This window comes from Rhipicephalus microplus, chromosome 3 (assembly GCF_043290135.1).
Source record: "Rhipicephalus microplus isolate Deutch F79 chromosome 3, USDA_Rmic, whole genome shotgun sequence".
NCBI lineage: Eukaryota > Metazoa > Arthropoda > Arachnida > Ixodida > Ixodidae > Rhipicephalus > Rhipicephalus microplus.
Window position 1 is genome coordinate 148,799,197 of NC_134702.1, and position 25,674 is coordinate 148,824,870.

The window sequence follows — 25,674 nt, forward strand, 5'->3', positions numbered from 1 at the left end:
CGTTACTTCCTGGCCGCTGAACTACCACAAATATTGCGAGTTTTAGGACCCAAATCATCCCACCTATTTCTCAGAGAGGATAGATTGACGTAGTTCACTGTGACCTGAGCAAGGCTTTTGACGTAGTCAGGCACTCACTGTTTTTGATTAAACTTGCAAACATTTAGGTTCACTCGTCTGTTCTTAATCTCTTGCATAGCTATGTGCCTAATAGATCATGTTATGTTGTCGTAAATGACTAAATATCTTCGTTGTACAAAGTTGCTAGTGGTGCCCCTGAATGTTCGGTAATAGGCCCACTCTTATTTTTTTTATTTACTCTAACGAGGTTTCTTTTGCAATTCGTTATTCTTTTTTTATTGTGTGCAGATGACATCAAGATATTTAAAAAAATTGTTAAGTTAACTGGTGTAGTTTGCTCTGAATGTTCTACTGTCACTTGGTCTGAATGTTGTTCTTCCTCTGAATGGTGTGAAAAAAAAACTTTCCATCAACACCTGGAAAACAAAGTTTATGAGCATATTTCGCAAAACATTCATCATGTCATTTCCTCACTTGGCCAATACCGTGTCGTTGTGTAAGGTTTATGATTTCACTGATTTTGATGTGCTTTTTATAGTATTCAGAATTTTTCTGCGCGCACTAAACGTACTGCTATGCCAGCCCATCATTCTCTTGGTTGTGTTTGCAGAATCTCTTAAGAATGCAGTTCTCGGAAACCTTGAACTGAACACCGGAGTATGTGTTCCTCAACTGTAGTACGCGTCTGGGACCTGGAATGGCATTGCTAAATCTGGCAGTCACTCTACTGAGAGTGTCCAGAAAAACTTGATAAGCATTGACTACAGTCGTTTTGCTAGTAATGACTCTGGGTCTCGTTCTAACAGTGCCAGATGATTATCATTGTCTTCACCTCACTGCTGACGATATCGCGTTGACCTGTTATTTTTTCAGAAAGTACTTCACGCTATGATATCCTGCCCTTTGTTTCTCAGTAGTGTAAATTTATATTCCGCGTAAGCTAATTGAGACGAAAGAATCGACGAATTCATGCACTTCCTAACTTCTTTCAAGACATTTAAACTTACAGAATACGAATTATATATAATTTTAACATTTTATTTTGGTGATGTTTGGACAATACACTGTCATTGTTTTTATCTCAGCTTTGCACTGTCATCGTGTACAGATTCCTCCCTTTTCTGTTTTTGAGGGAGCCTTCCACATAGATGTGTATACTCCCCTTTATTTTTCACTGCCATTTCATGTTTCTGGTCTTACCTCCTATTCTTCTCCTTTCACACAGATTTTTTGTCTGTGTGTTTACGCTCTTTTTATCTGTTTTTTCTGCTATATAGTATTGGTTATGTTTATTGCTTTATTTTTGCGTGCGCATGCACCAGGACCTTAGTTTTGTTCCTCGGCACGTTAAATAATGTATTGATTGATCGATTGATTGATACATGTGAATGCATATTGTTATTTCCTGTTAATAAAAGTAGAGCATATGTATAAAAACAAGATGTCTTAATACGTAGACCTTCCTCGTGGTCTTTATGGTCTTACCTCATGGTCGCCACTGGAATGTACAGGTCACTAGACTCTATGACGCTAATGTCTACACTTTGACTCTTAGTGAGGAGGCAACAGTAATCGGCTTACGGGACACTATAGATGACGGTGCACAATGACAAGACGTGCGTCAATGACCACATTCATATAGTGGCCAGACCGTACCGAATATATGCACTGTGTCAAGGCAGGGTGAGAGCACCATCAAATTGATCAGAAACATCTAGGCTTCACAGAGTGACATGGTTTCGTGAGCCATTAGGAGCTGATTCTGTTGGGTTTCGTTGTAATTCACACAGCATCCGTTAGACGCCTCGCTGGGCGATGACAGCGCACAAGCAGCGAAGCTGCCGCCGCAGCTGTATGTGACTGTCGAAGGATTATTTGGCATTCAGAGTCTGTTTAAGCTTCCGTCACCTTAGCCTAAAGACACGTGCGCCGCTTCTTTGAGCGGCTTAGGTATTGCTTGTGAGGTGGTCTACATCTCGTTCAGTAGGTATAAAGCGTAGCCAAGATGGCGAGATTGGGCTCCCAGCAGTTGTGTGCCAGAAGAGTTAAAACAGCCAGATGCTGATTTCAAAGCGCAAAGCTCTGTAAATTTCAATTCTAGCAATAAGAAACTTGCGGCGGTGGATAATTATTGAGGCATATTCACCAATTTCTTAAAAAGTGGGTGGCTTTCCTTGTTTCTTTTTCACTGCCTCTTTTTCTTTATATTTCTCAAACATATTTTTCTGCGTTTTACTCTATTCTTCATTATTAGGTTGTTTCATCATCGTTCTTCTTCTTTCCTGTTTTTCTTTTCACGTTCTATTTCACGTTTCTACTTTCTTTTCACATCTTTCTCTCTCTCTTTCTTTGTTTTCACTCCTCCACTATTTTCCAATTCCTTTCGAAGTTAGACTGTATACTCTCCCGTCCTTTTTTTTCCGCCTTGCTACCCGCTCATCTCCCTGCCCAACCCTCACTTTTCTTTCCAAATTCATTCTTGACTACACAATACAAGGCTACGCGATCGTGTGCCCACGTGCTCGTATCGATATTGGTCGCCACGTTTTTCTTCGGGTTGCGGGTACGCGGCTTCAAATCCCGCTTTGTCAAGAGCTTTTCTCCCCACAAAGTTTTTCCACTTTCTTTCTATCAATTTTCTGTCTCTCGCTCACTGTACTGATTCTGTCGCCCACAGAAATTATTGGATTAGACGTTAGGCAAATCAGCGCACGAGTTTCGGGAGTCAGACTAAAATCAACGAAGTGAAAATGGAGATATGGACGAAGATGCCATGTTTCGGCTCATTATTACAATAGAGTTCTGTTCGCACTGCTTAGTTCATCTTAACAGATCTTCATTTGAAAACGAGGTAAAGACTGACGTGGAGAATCGCACATGGCTTCTTCGCAGTAATTTGTTTTCATTTGGTGCCTCTAAATATTCATTTTCCTGCAAATGAGGCCTTCATTCGATTCTGGCAATATCTATGTAAATTGAGTCTTCCCTTCGTGGGATTATCACACACCAAACGGGAAATGCCGACGCGTCAAAAAGACTGAATTGCCGCTATCAAAGTCAGCCTGCGCTTGCACTTTCTAAGAACCTCATCACTTCTATCATTCATAATTGTTCACTCTTATCAACTCCTCCTGGAGAAACGCAATGCAGGGAATATGAACAGGTCTGCATGAATGCAGTGCTCACGTAAGAACCGCACGGCTCCCACTGTGCTTCAAGTTGACGACAAGTTCAAAGTCTTTAAACACAAGTGTAGAAAAAATGGTAAACACAAATGATTTGTTATTCAAGCATTGAAAACACGGGAACACGTATTTTGAGATTACCTTGAGTGCAAATACGAATTATCATTTAAAAAAGAAATATGTGTCTTCAATAGCCAACATGATGACTAAATATACGCAGTATTAGTACCATGGCACAGTCTCTACAAATCAATGGGGCCACGAAGACGATATTTGGACGAAATGAAATCATCTTGTCTACCGGTAAAGGTGGATCTACGGACCAGCCGTGGACATCGTCGTCAACTGATTGCGTAGACTGTCCTCCTAATAATTTTAATGTTTCTTAAACACACTTCGGAAGGTTGTCTATTGTTTCTTTCATTAGGTTTTTTTTTCGACCAGGTAGCTCTCCATCATACTGTCGACTTCAATAGTTCTCGCAGCATGCTTACTAAAACAAAACAAAAATACATGGCACACATACCGCGCTAAACGTGCAAGCGAAGCGTACATTCGATAATATCTTGGATTTCATGTCCCAAAACCCGTATACAATTATGAGGGATTTCGTACTCCAGGGCTCCAGAAGCTTTTACCAGCTGTTGTTCCACAGCACGCACTGACATCGCAGAATACACAGGCTTCTACTTTTTCGCCTAAATGCGTGCGCTTCAGCCGGGATTGAACACGCAACTCTTCGGGTCAGTAGCCAAGCAGCCTAAACATTGATCCATCATGGCTGACCATCCAACCACCTTATAAAGGCAGCCAGCCAATGCGGTGCTTGTGTTCTTATAAGTTCTATCATTTGTGCTGCTGCTTCACTATCGCATAGTTCGCAAGGCTCTTCCGTTCTCTTCACCATGCGGTGAAAAAATTCGGCAGATCCCACGTACCTGGGAATCGACGTTATACGAAGCATGCGGAGGGAAGGTGGCCGTGTTGCAATGTTTTTATTGAGCGACACGGCGTAAAATGACGCTAAATATGTGTATAAATTTTGCACGCACAGACATGTGTTGAATGGTTTCAGAAGTTCATACGACCAGTTATTTACACTTGCGCAACGATGCCAACTGGAACATGCGTATTGGCAACACCAGAAGCTGATACGAAGCACTGATGCTCGCGAAAATGCTGGCATTAGACACTGCTACATAAATCAACTTCAGCGCGTGGCAACTAACCACAATTGACGTCAATCCGACGTGACGGCTGTATCAAAGGAGTACACAAGTAAAATTTATAAAATTGGGTAGGCAGCACTGCAACCACTATTTACGTTTCACGAAGACTAGCGTCTACTTCAAAAGTAGTTCCGAGACCTAGCGTAGCTTTTTCGTAAAATGCTTCATTGCCACGCAGAGTGCTTGGGTTTGATTCTAGCTGGCACCCTGACATGTATGCTTTGCATTCGTCGGGTCGACGGTACCGATGTCGGGTATCCATAACGCTCGAGCGTTAAAATTACCCATGTGTGTTCTCTTTCCTGGGTAGACACTATATAAGTGTCGATTACCTGTAGCACATACCAGCATAGCAGCGGCGCATACCCGCCCATGAGTATGTGCCACTGTCTGGTGGGAAGTGTTTGAATGTGTACGTGATGGAACTGTGACATTTCTACACGGAAAGCTGTTATAGAATCACAACTCGGGTCACGTGCCACCGTAGTTCACTGGCGCCGCCAACGCTACCGTCACCACCGCTGCCACCGGTGTCTTTAACCACAAAGTACGAAATTAAAATAATGAAACCTAGCGCCAACGACACAGTGGCACTTGAAGCCGGGTCTGCTGGGTGCAATCCCAATATTCGACCACTGAGGCACGCCGGTGCTTGGGACTTGTTGGCAAACTTTCCTTGGGCAGGCTAGATGCTGGGAAAGAAAACGCGTTATTACGACTTATAAAGCGTTTTAAAACAGCGAAAGAACAATAAGTCGTCGCACAACGCGAATAGCGGAACAAGTGGGTTGTCCAACCCATTACGTAAGCGTGTTCTTGTTCACCTAAAACTGTGGCGCATACCCTTTTTTATTGAGCGACACGGCATAAAATGACGGACAGCGAGAACCTAGCAAAGAGCACAATGGTCGTGGAACTGTACAACGCTCCGGGAAGCCCGCCATGCATTTAATATTAAAACAAACTCAGGCATAATTCCTCATCGTCTTCAGCCATTGCATGATCAATTGGCTCAAAATTTCTTGCAAGTATTTAGCGGGTACTTTTCGAAAAATTGCATAGCGAATGCTGGCCCACAACAAAATGTTTTCTAAATAATGTCCAAATGGGTATCAAGCAAGTTCGCTTGCAGTAGTTGCCCCATGGGTGTTCAGAAAGGTTTTTAAGGGCGGCTCTTCTAGCTTCCGCTGGGACTGTGCTGCGCCTTACGCGCAGGTTCGGCGTCTTTCATGTCTTGACCAAGGCGTCATATTCGTCAAGCTGTCTTACCCTCCCATGCTAATTTCGGTTCACGCTAAGTTAAGAGGGGGACAACGAGAACACAACTACGTAGGCGGATAGATATGTAGATAGATACGCTCAAAGTCACCGAAGTTCGCAAAGAAATGCTTCGCATTTAAAATGAAGGCTGCAAACTTATGCATGTATACTTTATTTTGTGAACTGCAATTGAGGCTAGCAATAAAATTTCGCTACCATGAGGCAAACTCTGGTATTACATATTTAAAGGAACCAGGTACAAGAGTCAGTGGCTATTTCCGAAAGAAGCATGCCAATATGATTGATCTAGCTCACAGCTAAAGCACTCATGTGCACATACATTTTGCTTGGGTGGCCAACGCCCAAACTCCATTTGGCCCGTGTTTTAAAGCGTATAATGCAGTATTGGTTAGTTACGAAGTTGAAAAAAAAATATTTACGGTTTCTTCTGTTTGAAACCTAGTTGTGAATGCGTAAGGGCTGTTTCTATGGCACAAATAAAAAAATTGCCCGCAGCTTCCCTCGGGGGAACACTGAGGAGGATGCGGAAGCGGTTCCGCCAACAGTTTGGCCGGCGCTGGTCGAAGGGACGTCGATCATTCTGTTTGTGGATTCGTTGACATTCATTTCACGGTGACTTCGAACGTCGACGCGCCGTACAAACCAACGGACGAGCGGCAACTGAGCGAGCGAGCGCCGACCTTGAGTATATATACAGCGCGACGGCGCATGCGCTGTCAGCTGTCGAATGTTCTCGAAGGAGAAGCGCGCGCGCGGCACAGATGGCGACGGCGCGACGGCGCATGCGCTGTCAGCTGTCGAATGTTCTCGAAGGAGAAGCGCGCGTGGCACAGATGGTGGGCGACGGCGCGACGGCGCATGCGCGCGCGTCAGCTGTCGAATGTTCGAGAAGCGGTGCGGACGGCGCGGACGGCGCACTACAAGGCGCGAGTATAAGATGCTTCCGCATCTAAAAAAGAAATTTTGTTTTTCATTTTTAAAGGGATTTTGTAGCGATCATTCTTGTGGTGGCTTTTCATGAGCGATTTTCTTCCGTGACACCAGAGTCCTTCAATGCTAAAATTAAAGGACTCTGGTGACACTTAGCGCCAATGCTTTTCCTGTCACAGCACACTCATTTGCCCATTCACCTTACCATTTCACTTGTTCACTTTCTGGATTCTGTTCACATGGGCGCATCAAGTTTGTCAGTAGATGTGTAGCGTTTTTATTGTTCTAAATGTCTCGTTATGGTTATTTGCGCTAACAAATAGATCCCAGTGAGCGTACCAGCATCAATTAGATCAATTGTTATTTATTTAAAATGGTGAGGACGTCGAAACACAACCGTGCTATGACCCATTGATTAAACCGGAAAGCTAAAATCGTGTTATCGTGAGGCATCTGTACTACTCGAGCAACGCTGAGTCACAGTCACGTGTACTCCGATACACGTTATCGACGATTGCACTTGTTAGCTTACGCACCAAGCGACTGGTGTCTCACTATCATAACGTGCTTATCTTTTAGACGTCGCCTCAGCTTGGACGACACAAAGGAAATGTCTGGAACCTGATTCAGTCTGACCCTACGAGCTCGTGACTATTGCCACGAAAGCTGTTTTCTATTTTTCTTACATGCTTTATCGGCTCTTCCCCGCATGAGATACGCAGGGTTGCGTTACTGAGACGAGGAATTGTCACTCACTACGGCCACTTTCCACGCAAACCTAGCAGGAGAGGTAGGCGTCACCCGCTATCAGGCGGTGTAAGAAAAAAAAATCACATAAAAACATCCTGTGCGAAGTACAGTGCTTTTTATCTCAAACCAAATTGAACACCTAAAAGAGAATGCATAGAGCGCGATAAGAAAACTACTATATATCGTTCCTTTCTCGAGAGACCACCGGCAGTAGGAAGAAAAATCCGAGGAGACTTACTCTACGAGGCAAGTGTGCGGACAGCGAGAACCTACGAAAGAGCACAATGGTCGTGGAACTGTACAACGCTCCGGGAAGCCCGCCATGCACGTTCGTCAGGGTTGTAGCCAAGAAACTGGGCGTCGAACTCAAGTTGAACAACTTTAACCTTATGGCCAAGGAGCACCTGAACCCCGAGTTTGTCAAGGTGAGCCTGTACGAAGTGCGCGTTATTTCATACAGTCAACGAGCTGGCCTGTATCTAGTATAATTTGACGGGACTGAGATTTGTGACAGATATCAGGAAATTTTCGAGTCGTATGATCAAAAATGGAGACCATTGTTTAGGTGCTCTGTCAGCTGATTACTGTGAGCGACAGAGAAATCGGATACTCGGAAGCTGAAGCTGTGCCCTACGTGTGGGCAGATAAAACCACATAAGCAACACAAAAATATTCAAATGTCTCTAAGGGGCGTCGTGCCGAATGGCTGATACAAGCTGTTACAGTAGCGTTGTAGAGAAAATGTGCAAAAAATTTGCGGGACAAATCAATTGCAAAGCACTGGTGATTGTAAACGAAACGTTTGCAAAAGTAGCATAGATAGCGAGTGCAGAAATTGCAATTTTGATATACAGAATGTTTAACCACGGCAAAAGATCCTCGTGTCACGCCATAGTGAAGGTAGGTTCTTAAAAACGAATGAAAGGCCATGACAGAGACATTGTCCAAGACCGTAAGAGCACAACTACTTTGCCGATGCGTCTCAGGCGAGTCGTATTGCGTATAGAACAAGAGTACACATATCTGCAAATACAGGTGTGAAGGTGTTGGCAACAGCGTTACGTACGTTGCCCTTAATATCTTAGATTATTCTTACGAATAATTAGTAAATCCAAAAACTATAACCGCCCCGCCGCGGTGGTCTAGTGGCTAAGGTACTCGGCTGCTGACCCGCAGGGCGCGGGTTCGAATCCCGGCTGCGGCGGCTGCATTTCCGATGGAGGCGGAAAGGTTGTAGGCCCGTGTGCTCAGATTTGGGTGCACGTTAAAGAACCCCAGGTGGTCTAAATTTCCGGAGCCCTCCACTACGGCGTCTCTCATAATCATATAGTGGTTTTGGGACGTTAAACCCCACATATCAATCAATCAAAAACTATAACTGGTTTCTAACACAGAGACAATGATCCGTTTTCTTTTTCAATTTTGAATTTTAGTATCTCTTAGTGGTCGCTATATCTGGAACGATTACTTACGACCGCATTATTATATTATCACACGTATTCGAATATTTACCCATAGTAGCATTAGTACCTATAGGTGTGACGGAAGTTACATTTTTAAAAGAAGCAGCCACTGTCATAACAAGATGCTTGCTTGAGTTGGCGGCAAAAAATTAGAGCATCGAAAGAATTTGTCTAGTCCTTTTATTTTTTTTCTGCTTGATACCAGCGTGAGAAAAACTTTAGGTTCTCAAGTTTAAAATAAAAGTATAATGACCAACAAATTTTTTTTTTACTGAAGCGAAATTCTAGAGATTGCTTAGTTCATGCAGGTGGTAACACACTACTCTGGACCCTACCCCAACCACCTTTTTTTAAAATTTATTCAACGTTCTCAGGAAGTATTTCAACGCAAATTCTTTTCATCGATTCATTTCTAATTATTTGAAAAGTTACTGCTACCTAACATTCTTTCTATAACACAATATTACCAAGGTTGTCATATTATAGAAGCGTCATCTCGTAGAGTTCTTGATATGACTGATATGCATGAGGTGAAAGAAGCTTTGGGCAATCCTCCACATAAAAAAATTGTCAGCGGATATTTTTTTTCTTTATTGCAGTTGAACCCGGTGCACACCGTCCCCACAATCAACGATAATGGTTTTGTTCTTTGGGAAAGGTATGTTGTACAATCTCTTATTGTCGCTTCTGTAACCCTCTCAGTTTTTGCGATTATGTGTCTACACGGTCCTCGTTCACAAACTCTTTCTTAATGTTTCCCCCACATAATGGTGAATGGGTGCAGATGAAAAGACTTGCTATAAAAAACTGTGTCTGTACCAGTTGGAAGATAAGAAAGGCAGGCAGAACTTTATAGACAAACGTACTCACTTAACGTCTCACGCTGCTGGTCCAGCTTTCATTTGAGTAGTACAAGAACCTTGTACAGCTCTGGCGATGCCTAGGCCGATAACCAAAACTATTATTTCAAGTTTACCTCAGTGGTACAGAATCATTGACTTGTTATTCGAAGATCGCTGGTTTAGCTTCTATAAATAACTATCCCTTCATTTTCCGTGGCTTCATTGTAAGTTCTAATTAATAAACTCTCTAGCAAAAAAAGGAGCACCTAATAACGACTGCATTATTCGAACATGAAGCCATGATTTTCGAAGCTCTCCTGAAACTCATGAAATTTGTCCTGCCTGTTTCCGCCAATAATCAACAATTTCAGCCGTGCCATTGGCATGTACCTGGTGGAAAAGTATGCTCCGGAGTCCACGCTGTACCCGAAAGACTTGCAGAAGAGAGCCACCGTCAACAGGCTGCTTTTCTTTGAGTCCGGCACCTTGTTGTCGGCACAGATGGCATACTTCGTAAGTGTGTTGCTGGCTGTTCTTCGTATTTACTGTCACATTGTCTATATCATGCTAGTAATTATCCATGTATTTCTGCAGAATGCATACAACATTCATTTAGCATGCTCATATTTGCCATATACATCTATGAATAAAAATTTCAAGAATTATGTGGCGTTACTGTAATCGCATACAAACAGCTTCTTTCACATTTTTTGTTTGGTTTTGAAAGAAGGAGGGCGACTGAAATTTCATGTAATTACATTACTAGGACATTTTATAGACGCCGATGGCCAACAGGTGCCAGAAAATACATGGGAATAAAATTTTGGGCAAACTTCGCAACATTCTGTTATCTTGCTACTAGAGACCACTGATAATTCATGAAAGGTAATTTTGAAAAATACCCAGTGCTGCACAACGGCTATTAAATCTTTAATTTTTTAAACTAGTCTTCTTTCACTTGGAGTTGTATGGTCAGGTGCACTTTTGACACGCGGTCATTATCTCTCAAATGAAAGCAAGATAACCAAGGACTCTTACCGTTCGCTAGCCCTTACAAACTATTAGAAAAATATTGGCCACTTAGTATGAAAAGATACCACTTCACCAGACATGAAGGCACTTTTTCTGCTGCACAACTCACCTCCCAGGCATGTGGCAGAAGTTATTACTCTCATTTTTAGGCCACTCGAGTAAACTTCTCTCCTCCGCTTAAGTTTGAAGCATGGTTTATTAGCCATTCTTGCCTTTATAACGCGCGCCAGCGCTTCCGGTCTGGGCGAAACGTCAACGGTAATATTCCTTAGGCTATTGCCTCAAACAAACATGCGACTATTTTCTCATATTGCTCTCAATATCGCAATATGCAGGCGCTATTTCTGTACATGCGAGCTCTCTTGGACAGCAGTAAAGGAGCGTAATGAAGGGACATTAGGGCATCGAAGATCAATGCTCCACTCAGTGGGAGTACTTTAGTTGTGCCAACGTGCGTGATTTTCTTTTTTTAATTCTTACCTGGAGCTCTACTTAGGCGCGTGGTTTCCTCGAGCCAGAGTGAAAGAGGACAGCTCAAATTATTTTCTGTTACCGACAAAGCTCATGGCCAACTTTACTTTCATTGTTGGAAACCGGCGAATGACCTAGAGTACGTTCTGAAAATGCCCACTGCACTCCCCTCCTTTTCTTCTTTGTCATTACGTGCAGACACGACAGAGAGAAAACGCTTTGAGAGTAAAGCGTACGTGGAATAGTGGGCACCAACGAAATCTTTTGTTCTTTTCTGTTTTTTGGTCTTTTCTTGCGACACGTATAGAAACATGCACGAAGATACGGGCTCCCTCCAAAACCATAATTTTATTTCAGAATCACCAGAGGTCGAGAAACTTGTTTAGAGCTTCACCGCGAGTCTTTTTTTTCTATTTTTTACTAGAGATGAAAATAAAGTGCGAGGTCACGCAGGGCCGCGCTCATGTTGAGTGCGTGAATGAGAGACGTCGTGTCGAAGGGCATTGGAACGCGCGTAAAGCACCACGGCTGTGTTTCTTTTATTTGTGACATTACTCTATTCATACACTTTAAGCACCGTAACTGGGCTGGCAGTCGTGTATAATGGAGATAAAATAAATTCTTTGTCACGGTGTATTTATGTAAAGCATTATTTGATTTAACTAGATATGAGCGGGGCACTGCTTCTTACATTTCTGAGTACGCAAAAACAAACACAAACGCATATGCAAGCGGGAACACGTTACTACATTCTTGAAAACTAACAAAGGTGAGAAGTTCGATCCACTGCTTTTTCGCTGAACTTGGTCAAGTTAGTCAAACAGGTGGTTCCTTGGCTTTAGCATGGTTTTGTTTATCATTTCTTGAGCTGACTGCCGTTTGTTTCATTTGCTTTCATCGCATATGTGTCAGAGCAGACTGGTTTCTACGTATGATCGAATAACATGAGCATAGGTTTTATGACAGGCATAGGAAACCACTTTCACGTAGGAATTCGAGCACGTTTTCGCTGACTGGTAGGGAAACTCTCCCTCACTGTATGTGTAGTGCAAGTTTGACACCACAAAACATGGCAATAGCATCCATTGAGGTGATTTAACGCAACGCATAAGCATTAACTTCGTTTACCGCCTTATGCGAATGCCTCCGAGACCTCCTAGTCGGGCGTTGACTCCACAATGGTTGCTTAGAGATAAGTGTAAAGCGCACCTATGTGACGCTTAAAAGCACAACCAGGGCCTGCACGACGCTCCAAACGACTACGCCACTAAGCGAGAACCACGAGCGCAGCTGTTATCTGATTTCTCGTGTTGTGTTTGCATTCTGTAACTCTCTGAATTTACTTCTTTGTCTGAATCGTTGCAGCGGCCTAAGTGGTTCAAGGGTCAGGAACCGACATCAGACCTGAAGGAGGCGTATGATAAGGCCCTTGGCACCGCCGTAACGCTGCTGGGAGACAAGAAGTTCCTGTGCGGCGACAACGTCACCCTGGCAGACATTGGTCTTGCCTGCACCTTGGGAGTAGTCATTGAGGTGGGTGTGAAACTGCGTTCGCTTTCTGCTTTGTTACTGTGAGTTTGATGCATTTAGACGAAAGGAGGGTTAGTAAAGTGGTTCTAGAATTTTCGGCAACCACACGACTTGGATCATGTCTATGTAGAGTAGAAGATTGGTAAGGTGATGCAGATATAAAAATATGGAAGCTAGCTTTTGCGTATAGACTGCTTGCATACTCTCGGCTAAGTAAAAACAGTTTGATAAAAAGTTAAGGACAATTGAAACAATGAGAATGAAACAAGGGCAGCGTGTGTCGCTTGGTTCCCCAACAAGTAGTAGAAAGAAGATGAAAGCAACAAAGCCAGCATGATATTATTCTGTATTTATCGTAAAGTTATCGTCAGCATTTGCTCATTGCTGATTTACCGCCAGCTTAGGCCTCAGCTGAGTTTGCCTCCGACAGCGATGAGTGCTCAGAGCTGGCAACATGGTGAGAGATCATTTGCCATAGCTCTTAGCGTCTTCGCGAGTTATATTAACGAGGGCTGCATACCATTGCTTTTTATACAAAAGCAAATTATACATTGTTAGCAAAGGCTGTTGCACAATGATAAGCAGTACGTAAACAGACGCTCGGTAAATATGCATTTGAGTTACACGAAAGCCACGACAGTGGCATTTTATTTGGTGAAAAAACTTTACGAAGGTAATTGTGACGGTTTTTCGATACAATAACTTCCTATTATACCAAAAGTACATCTGTTTCTGTCATTAGCGTGTGCGGCCAACGTAAATGCAATCCAAAAAGCCCATGTACTGTGCTATGCCCACCCACATTGAAGAAACTTTGGAATTACACAAAACCCTTCACTAACACGTGTGTTGATCATGTGTCGTAAGATGCTGTCAAGCTCCATAAACAAAACCAACCTAACCAAACGAAGTTTCCCAAGAAGCAAGGCTCTTAATCCGAAAGCTTGATCGAATATTGCGAAAAGGATCAAATGAGTGAAAGTTGTTAGTGTGGAAAACTTCAGGGGGCTGGGCTGTCGCTTGGCGCAGTGCTTTTTGTGTAGAATAGTGAGCATGTGCTCAACATTCTTCTTCTTACTCAAAGAAACTTCTTACTACTTCTCTTCTAGCACTTGTATCATCAATTCTTATCACCACCAAGAAATTAACTAGTGCGCTCGGTGTAACTTAGTCGAACCCACGTAATAAAACTTGAAAAAAAAAATGAAGTGAGCACGAAATAGATAGACTCAAAAGGCAGAAAAATTGGATAAAATACACGATAACCAAGAAAGGTAAAGAAGTGAATCATCTAAGCAAGGATTATAACCTTGAAAAGAAAGAGAGAAAAAAAGACGAAAAAAAACAGAAAAGGAGAAAGGGACAAGAAGGGAGGTAAGAAAAAAAAGCGAAAAGAAACAAAAAAGGCTGCCCAGCTTCGCTCTTTCTTGAGGATTGGCACCGCCTGTGGGAAGCTGCATAGTTTTTTTTTCTTTGCACTCGTGATTTTCAATGGGCCACGTGACCACCTTAGCGTACAAAACATTTTGAAGTTCATTTTATACTTTTAAATTCCGTGCAATTATAACTAACAGTTCAATTTCAACACTTTTCTTGAAGCAAAATATTTCAGCCGTTTGAATGGCTCATTTGACCAGGGTTAAGTTAGCGTCACTTCGTTGTATAGCGTGGGAAGCAATACTTTTCTCTACCTAAACCAGTGTACTTCAGTTAAATAGAAAGAAAAATTCGACGACAATAGCTACATGAGGTGTGTCTTACGATGTGTCTTATGTATTCATGAAAGAAGCTGGTTATTTCGAGCATAAATTTCCGGAGCACATAAAGAAAGGCGATCTGCGTACTCATCAACAGTGCAGTATTGCCCAACGCAGGAGTCTAGACTTAGTGAAGATATGAGCTCAACAACGTAGGGTTCGCATCTTTTGTCTCTCGTGTGTCTCTCTATGCCTCATCCGCTTGGCAGAAAATATTAGGTGCTCGGCGAATAGAAAAAAAAGCGGTGCCATGGGTGTAACTTCAAGCTAACGCCAAGAAAGGAAAAGTACTCTGTGGTATTCTTTACATACCTTACCTTCGGTACATACTCACATTCGCAATATCCATTTCGACTCACATCGCTGCTTTGATTGTCAATCTTACTTGCTGGGCTTTCCAGAAATCACCGTGGGCCGTCTAATATATGAAATAAGGAACCAATGCGGCATTCACTGTGGGCCGCCTAATATATGAAATAAGAAAACACTGCGGCATCCCGGTGCACGTTTGGAGCCACATACATGGAGTTATCCTCGACATTTCCCTGTTTGGTATTGTTTTCAATAAAATTAATTTCTTGGTTGCAAAAGAAAGTGTTTCTTCATACGCCGTCCAGAAAAAACAGGGTATTTTATCTGAATTATTTACCACGCCAACAGCGAATAGTTTTTGTTACGATCGATTATGTGGTCTAAATGTGCATCTCACCCTAGTGATCATTCACAGGTCATGCAGTTCCACCCGTATTATAGCTCCTTGACAATTGTTCTAAAATTTAAAGGGGCACCCTTACAAATGTGCGCAACTTCAGCTATATTCGTATCATTTTCCTGCTCATCTAAATAGGCCATCAAATACGTTGTCTGATTTTATTTAAAATAGCGAAACAGACATGATGGGACCCGCAAAAACTAAAATCATAGTGAGGTAAAGACTGATTACTTTATTGAGGGCAATGTCTTTTATGAGCCCAAAAATGAAGGTCATGCTAGGCTTTTGTCAAATTTTGACTAAGTAAAGCTGTTTGATTCACTTTCTAACTCATTTGTTTCCGTAGCCAGGAACTGATTCCTATACAGCGGTAGTTGGCATTTGGTTACGTGCGCTTGGCGTTAATTCTCGGTACATTAAAGAACATCAAAGCTGCCTTATTAAAAAAAGTTAGTTAGCAGTATGCTCGGTAAAATAATTTGGCACAATTGCTAATATAATAAGGGTAATGCTCTTGGAAGTTTTCAAAACATTGTCTATTTCAGACGTAATCCGAAAACTTGAACCTAAATAAATATTGAACAATTTGCTCTCTTTGCGATTCAATTTCTTAGCATAGTGTTTCAAGACTGCAAGGTAGGAATACTTTGTAAACTAACGTTGTTTCATGGTTTGTCAATAGTAATTTTAAGACCCCGCACTACAAGAACTTCTATTTTTTTGAATATCACCGGAATCCTCCTTTCACGTTTTCGGAGAAAAAGAGGTTCCAGTCCAGTGAAAACTTGCAACGTTTTTTGACAAAGGCAATCTTTTTTCACAAAACTAAGATTAGGGTCATGGTTAAAAAGAGCCAGGCAACAAAAAAGAAAAAAAATGGCGTAATAAAGGTAGTTTTTCGACATGCGCCGCCAGTTTTAATTGAGATCTTTCAGGACAAGAACAAGAAAACGCTGTAGTTGAAGTATAGATGTATGATTCCTTTCGGTCCAACATTATTTTTAATACGTAAGTATTAGCTTAAGTGCAAGTAAATATATATATATATATATATATATATATATATATATATATATATATATATATATATATATATATATATATATATATAGGCTATGGTCAAATAAAGAGACTCTACACGAGTGTAGTGGTAGCTGAGTGCATTGTGAGCTACAGCGTGGCAAGTTATGCATTAAACTTATAGCACACAGGAATGGGTGACAGAAATGCGAGATTCGAACACCGCGTAGCCACAATGCGATGGCGAGTGTCCTAGTTTCTTGCAACTAGAGAAAATTTTAAACAAGAACTTGTGCAAGTTTTTATTTAGACACAACGTTACCCTGTCTGACGTGGTTTCCGGACATGACCTTATATGTACTGGGTTTCACTCTCTTACATCTAATTTTCAGTTCTTTTCTTGTCCTCCCTGAGAAGTGAGTTGTTTGCTCAGCACTTATAAAGGAAATTTCTGCTTTATTTTGATTTTGCCTTCTCTATTAAGGTACCTTGACAATGATAAATGAATGATAATAATAGGCGCGTTGATAATTGTCAGTGGCATATATATAATCGGTATTCGTATATTATGGTGGGTTGTGTGCTTCCTAAAATCAAATACAACTAAAGAAGTACGAAGAGTGCCCAGGCCACACGATTGAAGCACAGCAGCCCACCCGCTCCATGGCTGAAAAAATTATCTCGCTTAGGTACTCCGCAATATTCACTAATGATGGCCCCCTAGTCATTCATCTCACGACGTCAAACTGGAGAGTGCCACTGGTACAAGCTCGTGTGCATACGCCTTGGAGGATAAAATGCCTCGGACTTATGAAGTCGTGTTTGACTGCGGGCATGTTTCAGTTTTGTGCCAAAATTTTTCTCGAAAAGTGTTTTTTTTGATCCTCGAATGTTTTGCATTGCATCGCAGGGCGCCGAGTACGATGGCCTTGAGAAGTTTCCCCAGTTGAAGGAGTACTATCAGCGCTTCAAGAAGGCCCTCCCCGAGTACGAACAGGTTGCTGCCGAAGCCCTGAAGCTTATCCGGGACATGGTGGCTCGCGCAAGAAGCGGACAGAACCCTCACGGCCCTCCGAAGTAAATGACCATGTCACCACAAAAAAGAAAAGATTCCTTCATTTGCTGTACATGATCGCGAATCAAGTGCTCGCTAGTAAATAAAAAATACTGGACGCTTAGAAGCTGTGTATTTTTTTAAATGATACAAAGTGTGATTGTGTGAGAGAAATTACTATTGAATATTCAAATAAACTGTGAAGAGTTCTCAAATTTTCAACAAAAAAGGAATAGATAAATTGGGTTGAGTCTTTAATAAAAGAAATGAAAAATAGAAATTGAGTAGTATTGAAAATTGGGAAAGTTTGTAACAATTCATTTTTTAAAAGTAAACAGCGCTGTTTACCTTAGAAAAGAGGATGAAAAAAAGATACGGCAGTGAAACATGATTGTGCATGAAAGTGAGAGAATTTGGTAGTTTGACCACAGTATATAAAGAGCACGAAATTAGGATGCTGTAACAGCGTAGTGCTGGCTTTGTTAAATTTGGCTTGCTAGCCAGTAGGATAATGATATGACAATGAAAAAAAAAACGGAAAACGGTAACGACTTGAAAGGACATGATCTCCGTATTACAAACTTATCATCACAACCGAATGATGCCCACTTAACGTAACTGAAATCAGGGCGGCTGGTGACCTGCAACTTCAGCGCTACGACCACGTACATCCGGTCTTTCGTATAGAGAGTAATGGCCTTATGCGTACAGCTCGATCCTTTTTCGCGCATTAAAGTGGTTGCGTTGGTTTCGAAAAACCAAGCTGAATAGGAAGTGTCAATGAAGGAATTAATTAATAAGTTATTGCCTTCTCGAGTTAATTCTTAAGGCAACACTCCACGGACATTGCTGCTGTGTCGTTCTTGCCCTATTAAAAAAAACAGCGTGGTGCTAGTACGTTTTTTGGCACTGGTACACGCTGGAGACGTTGGTACACGTTTATAATCACTGGCACTTCGCTGGGCGCACTGAGAAAAAGCGGTGTCGCACTGGTTGGGGTCCTGGCTCAACCGCTGTGATGCTAGTGTGCATTGCAAAGCGCTGGAAGCGCTGGAATATTCACTGGCGAGCGCTGGTGAGTACTGGAGCACGCACTGTTTCTACCAGCGCAGCTTGCAGGTTATTGTACCTTGTGCCATGATAAGTGTCGGTGTCGCTGAATATAAAACGCTTGATTCGACGGCTCGAAGAGATGCTACCCTAACAGATACCGAGCATATGCACTTTTGTGTGCACGTACGTATCGCAGCAATCATAATGCTCTTTTTTCGCATATGCCCCCGCGTATACCAGCCATTTTTGCATCAAACGTGTATTGCTGTAACGATTACAAGTTGTAGTGTTTGTTGGCCTGGAGCTGCATGCCACGCCTAACAGAAACAGGAAATTGTTTTGGCCGCAAAGGTGACAAAACGTAAATGGGCTCTCTCGATCGCTTCGCAAGGTTTCACAGAGGAGGCGAGAAAAAAAGCTGTCGTTCGATTCCGCCACACCGCATGAATGTATGTCTGACCATGCTTACCTTTCTTCTTACTTCAGGTAAGAGTTATAAATGTTCCGGAGCTCAAATGCACAATCTTCAACCACCACAACTCATCGTGTCGAGAGCGGTCTTACCCAGTGCCCGGCCCAGCGAGCATTAAACCTGGCGTGCCGGCCGCGTTGGTATATATGTTATCGGTGCTTCTTGCGTCGTGTACACACAACTTCAAAGTGTGAGAATAACTGTGAAGTATAGTTTAGACATCCATAAACCTAAATCGACTATTTTGTCTTGTGTCGATGTTCGCACAAGGAGCGCTGACGATTGAAGGTTGATCTTTCAGCTACGCAGGCTGTCACCGAAAGCTGCCGGCCGCACTTAGCCGGTACTTCTGTGGCTGATATGTAACGACACGCACTTTTCAGTTGGTAATTAGGTTCGCCATCGTGAACTAACTCCCTGGCATACGTTTTCAGTGCATTTCATTGGTATTTCTATTGGTGTTTTTTTTAATTGTTGGTGCTGATATAACTGCATATATGTGCACACTGGCACACCCGCTGTATACTGCCAGCGGAGGCCAGGAAAATGGCTGTCGCTTGGCATCGCCACTCCGTAAATGCATTTCTGGCATTAATTGACCTTCCGATTACTTCAGGTACATTTTAGGTAACAGTTAAAAATGTTGCAAAGCTCAAATGCAGAAACTTCACGCATTGCAACTCAGCTGCTTCGAGAGCAGCTTTACCCAGTGCCCAGTCCCAATGAGGCCTGTCGTGTCGGCCGCGTCGGTGTACATGCTGCCGGCGCTTTTTGCTTTAAGTAGGCACAATTATAAAGTGTTAAAATGGCTGTAAAGTACAGTGTACACATCCCTGAGCCTAAATCGACCATTTATCTGCATGTGCGGTGCCCGCACAAGGAGCGGCGACGATCGATGTGACGTGCTTTTAGCAACGTAAGCTGTCACCGAAAGCTTCGTTCTGAGCGCAGGAGCCGGTACTTCTCTGACTCGTATGTAAGAACACGCAATTTTGAGTTAGTAATTTGGTACGCATTAGTGAACTAACATACTGGCATACGTTTTCAGCGGATTGCGTTAGTCATTTGTAGGGCACTTTCTTAGTTGGAGGTATCGATATAACTGCAAATATGTAGTCTGGCACGCCGGATGTGTACTGCTACATTGTCACTTGCGCGAAATAAATACTCAATATTTACTCGTGGGCACACATATCTACGAATAAGTCATTTTAAATTATCTGTACATGTTGACCAGTAGCAAGTGCGAGAGCCGACTATCAAAAGAAAAAACTATCGGCAGCAACTGCTGAAAATCTATGGCTGCTGCTCCAGTCAATTTGAGATTTTTCAGAGTTAACATGTGAATGCTTCAAAAAACTTTGCACTCTTGCTAGTATCGACACGTAATTCGCTGCCCGGAAGCCGGTCGTCACTGTCTAATCAAGACGCAATTGTTATTTGGAAAGAAATATTGGGTCAGTCTTGACTGTGCGACTTGTAAACGTGAAGTTGAACGGCGCGTTCTTTAGATAGATAGTCATTTTACAACCCCCCCCCATATGCATGTTCTGGCGTAGCGTAGGGGGTAGCGCACTCAACTAAGAATCAGGAAGTGGTGAGATCGAATCCTGTTACGAGGCGTTTTACTTCTTTTTATTATTTAACTTTCGATGTGAATGGGTGCTATTTTACTTATATATCTATTTATTTATGGTGAATAAGAACCCCTGTTTTAACCCCTTGAAGATATTCTGCTGAGAGTTTTGGGACGCTGGCACTCCAGCGTCCCAGCAGCTGCGCTCGGAGGCACTGGTACCAGCGCCATACTGGGCCCATAATCAGGCATTGCGCTGGACGCTGGTATACCAGTGACGCTGCTTTTTGCAATAGGGTGAAGAGTGCTATTGTCATGACTTCGCAGTGCCTTCGCAGACTCTCCATTCGCTTAGACCCCAAGTGTCCTTATCACGTACAGATTAGCTAAACGGATATTTTTCCGGTCAATCATCCTATCTCTTTTCTGTCTGATACAAAATTTGGTGTCACGGCTTATTGCCGAATGTTGATGAAAACGCATGATAGAAGTTTGCCACACTCTTAAAAAAAGGAGTGACGTACTCTCCATTTAGGGAGGAACGGCGATGTCCCCAATGTTCGTCTTCAAATAGAGAAACGTTGCTCCCTCATCCACCGAGAAACACGTTCCTCCTTATGAAAATCAACATGGCTGTCCCCCGGCGAAGCGAGTAGGCTTAGCAAATGCAACGATTCTCGACTGGTAAGGAGTACACGGCACTGAAAGTTACAAAAAACGGTTCCGCTGAGCTTGATATTGAACGAAATGATAATAAAAACAAGCAGACGAACCTGTGGCGGTGAACACATCGCGAAAGAGAACGATGGAGCAAGTACGTTTCGTTCGGTCAGCGAAGCCACGTTCACTCCGAAAGACACGGTTTCTGCAGAGCCCTCACCTGAAGAGTGCATGCTAGGCTTGCTGTATTTATTTTTCGCAGATTCACATAGTGTAGCGACGTTATCCATGCGCTTACGGGTCCGCAGGTCACGAGATGTGCCTCCAAACCGTACACTCGATCCCAGCGAAACCATTCCGAATACGTAGTGCAGCTTTCATAGATAGATGTTCAACGATATAAAAATGGCTGGAGGTGTGAGAGCGTCATAGCAATGAAGTGGGTGGTAGGTGGCGCCATCTGGAGAGATTGAACAAAATTAAAAAGACTTCACTGCCGCGACGTTTGTTGTTATTACCCACTATCACGGCTCCCTTGCGGATTGTTTACGCATCAACCTATTCAAGACCACTTACAGACACCGAAAGCCTATTACGTGCTGATGCAATCCATTGTAGCTACACATGCACACATGGTCACATAGTACACAAATAGTACGCAACAAGTACACTAGCGTATACGCTGAACTGTACGCAACAATCAACCATTCAAACCAACGGCTCACACCTCGACGTGTTTACTCACACTCTACTATGAAAGCGCGCCAGCTTATATAGCGATGAATTTCAACTGACCTGAGTGGCACAGGTTACAAGTAGGTTTTCTTACACTTTTTTTACGTTTTTTATCAATACCACAACATGCGCACACGTAAATATATTGTATCTGATGCTTAGGCGAACCTTAGTTAATCAATGGTTGCACAATAATGAACGAAATAATTACTACAGCTTATCAGGTTTTCACGAAGGCGGATGCCCCAAGCCGTGCTTAGAATGCCCACGGCATTTCGATCGCTGCGCCATCTGTCGACAACTGCCACAGTTACTTTTTTTTTCTTGAAGCCTCTGAGAGATCAAACACTTGCCGCGCGTTCGCCATTTCGGAGGTCACGTTTTTTTTTTTTTTCTTCTTGTTACTTGGAGCGGGCGCAGCATGCAGACCAAACTGTCTCCGTCGTGGTAGGTGTTCTGTGGTCACGTCGACCTCGTTTAGTTGTTTCGTCTTAACGTTTGCTTATATTCTTTTTACGTGCGTACCACAAGTGTGACCGTTAGCCATGGATATAATACACCACTAGCCCTTCAATGACAATGTTTTTCATGCGGTAACGACCGTCCTAGCAGTGTATACGTACGTTACAACGTGGGTCTTGCGAGATAAATAAGCGATGACCTCGCATCCGACGGTATTATTTCGTGAGCCATGACAGTGGCTGTTGGCATCACGGCAGCTCTCATACTTAAGTGGAGGAACTATCGCTGCAGTGCGCAAGTTTACTATAACTTTATAGAATGTTGTGCCTGCATACTTTTCTGCTTCAGATGCCTCTCGCGATTCGCCTCGCGTGTCAACTTGCAATCATAGTGCGTGTCACAATTTTGTTGTTAGCGCTGTGGCTGTGGTGGTTATTACTCTGGATTCGGAATACTCTTTTCACAAAGGTGAGTGAGCGTTAGTACTTACTTGCTGTGCACAGCTGCTACTAGAAGTGCATTTTGTGTTGAGTTTCTCACGACAAAGGAGAATCATGGACGAGAAAGACATACTGCTCGCGTACATAATTGCTTCCTACTTCTCAGTGCTGGCATGGGCAATTCAAAACGAATACGATTGAGAATTTGGTTTACCCTACAGAAGTCATTGGTTCACTTTTAAGAAAAGTTTAGTTATGATAATGTTTAAAAAGTTTCTGATGGTTGTAAACTAGTCTGGAGAATAAACGCTCGGTTAAACTTCGCAGCCTGTTTCCCTTTGTGCTTTCACCTGCCGTGGTAGCATAGCCTTATTGGGTGTCGTGTTACTATGCTAATGGACGCAGGTTCGACTTCCGGCCACGGCGGCCGTATTCTAATGGGGGTAAACTGCAAAGAACATCTATATGGTGGTAGTGGAACGTATAACTCTATCAATTGTATATGATCGTACTTTCACGCATGGACTGTAGAGTGGTATCAGGTTTCCTACACTATTGAAAAATAAGTGTGATGCTTTTTTACCCGCCTCGTTGAATTCATGAGTGCTGTTGGTGCCGTGCGAAACTAAAAATGCGTGGGCTTACCAAGTATGTCGACACCGAAAAAAATCATTATTTTTTTACACTCTAAGGTAATCGATAAAGCAAGACTGCTTGGGAAGCAGAGCTCCTTGTATTCGTGACAAATTGGTAGTATGAAACAACACGAGACACACATGGAAGTGTGCGGAGCATCGTGCGAGTGCCTGACGATAAAAAAAGAGAGGCTTTTACTCTATACTAATAAAACAAAAGAAAACGTCATTCCTGCATTGCTTACAACAATCTTAGGTAAAAGCAATCGCTCGCGACTGGCCGCGGCCGGCTATAGGCTTGGCGTACGCATGCGCGCGAGCAAGACCCCCGTGATCGAGGAGAAACTTGAACGCTGAAGGAGAAACGTTGCTCCTTTGTTCCTTGCCGCGAGAGGGCGCGACGGGTAAAGCGCCCGCAAGGGAGGAAGTCGCTGCGCCGAAGGAGGAACGGAGCCCGTTTCTCCATTCTCGCTCCCTTTTTTTAGAGTGCATGAGAAACGTCCCCAGTATTGGTTTAGTAAGCAAAAAAAAGGGGGGAGGTCTTTGAAGTATTTCAATTTTGCATATGTGCCATGGTGCATATATATCCATACAAAGGAAGGAAGGGAGGCACGAAGAAATGAAGGGAAAGGCAGGCATGTTAACCAGCACAGGTACATCAAGTCCCTTCCGTAAAGAAATCGCTGCTACCAACCTTCCTTCTTTGCCAGCCGTGGTGGTCTAGTGGCTAAGGCACTCGGCTGCCGACCCACAGGTCGTGGGATCGAATTTCGGCTGCAGCGGCTGCATTTTCGAACGAGGTAAAAATGATCTGGCCCATTGTGCTCAGACTTGGGTACACGTAAAGAACCCCAGGTGGTCAAAATTTCCGAAGTGTTCCACTACGGCGTCTCTCATAATCATATGGTGGTTTTGGGACGTCAAACCACACATATCATTCAATCTGCTTTCTTTTTCTTATTTCCGCACCCCGCCCCTCGCTTGGTTCTGTTACCACAATGTTTTTTGCGAAAAGAAGCATTTAAACCCATATAAACTGCTCCTTCATCACCAGCACCATAATCGTATTGCGTGGCATCACAAAAACAAAAATTGGTCCCGTATATACATGTTAATCTGCAAATGTCGCCGGAAGACGATAGTCTTGCGTCTGGAGAAATCGAAAAAAAAACGTTTATTATTGTTGTGCGCAAGAAAATTGGTGAATGGTATTCTGGAGGCGCTGCGTTAGAGTGCCTCGAGCGTGCGGCAGAGGTGAACGAGTGCACCAAGTCACAACACACGTGAGACATGAGCGCTATCTGGCAGTTATCTCGGAAAACAAAAGTGCAGCTATGAGACGGGCGTGCGGACCCGTCTCAGAGGTGATAACCTAGAGAACGCAAGGCGGTGGGTAGGTGCCTCCACCGTGTCGTTTTAGCAAAGCGTTGGAAACACTTCCCTTTTTGTGCAAGCGTTGTATGGTTAGCGCCGCGTGATAAATGCTACTGTCCTTAGAATAACTTATGAATGCGTTTTATAGGAAAAGACGCACATAAAGAATATATAGGCATTGTTATGGTGCCCCTGATATACGCGATAATTGCTTTTTGCTTGACAATTGCAGAAATACGAATGCTGAACCATGAGCAATATTGGTGGGCGCTGCGAATGGGGTCGGCCGTTTGAGTTATTTGCTGGGGCCGTTTGAAGTGCTCGGTACCGTTAAGAGGGGACAAACAGACAGACAGACCAAAAGTTTTGCGTCGAAGGCCCCAAGAAAGACTATTGTCTTAAAAAGAGCTGCTTATCGCGGTACGAGGACTGGTGATGGTAGACAGCTTATAACTGTTGGCTGTATTGTGCCCAAGTTGGTCTATCCTTAAATGGGTAGCTCTCCTTACCACCGCCAATCACAGTGTATTACTCTTATACGGTAGAGAGCATCAAATTAAGCGCAACTTCGTGAGTTGGGCAGGGTACGCATCTTTCCAATAACTAATTTGGTCATGGGTGCTGGAACGTTGAACACAATTCTGCTACATATTGACGCGCGTATGCGCCAGTGGTGAGGACAACGAAGCAGCGCGAGTGTCCTTGGCCGAGGGCAAAAAGACGAAGAAGTCGTTGCAGTCTGTTTCCTGCGTTGCAGTCTGGTTTCTCGTGCTTTCTCGTGCGCCGATCAGCGACTGACGTTTGCCTGCTCTGAGGGTTTGGCCAAGAATTCAGAAGTTGTGATTGATTTTGTTTATTCTTTTTTTTCGTAGGCGTTTCTATAGTGTCCTAATTGATTAGCGAGTGTATTTTCAGATAGTACGACCAGGC

General features: G+C 43.2%; 1 protein-coding gene across 1 annotated transcript; it reads left to right on the forward strand.

The window, feature by feature from the left end:
- Positions 1-7,682: 7,682 nt before the first annotated feature.
- On the forward strand, positions 7,683-17,464 carry LOC142803965 (glutathione S-transferase D1-like). The gene is made up of 5 exons (XM_075890359.1): positions 7,683-7,881; positions 9,519-9,577; positions 10,133-10,274; positions 12,630-12,797; positions 17,194-17,464. The coding sequence occupies exons 1-5, from the start codon at positions 7,741-7,743 to the stop codon at positions 17,362-17,364; spliced, it is 681 nt and encodes a 226-aa protein (XP_075746474.1). The 5' UTR covers positions 7,683-7,740; the 3' UTR covers positions 17,365-17,464.
- The last annotated feature ends 8,210 nt before the right edge of the window (positions 17,465-25,674 follow it).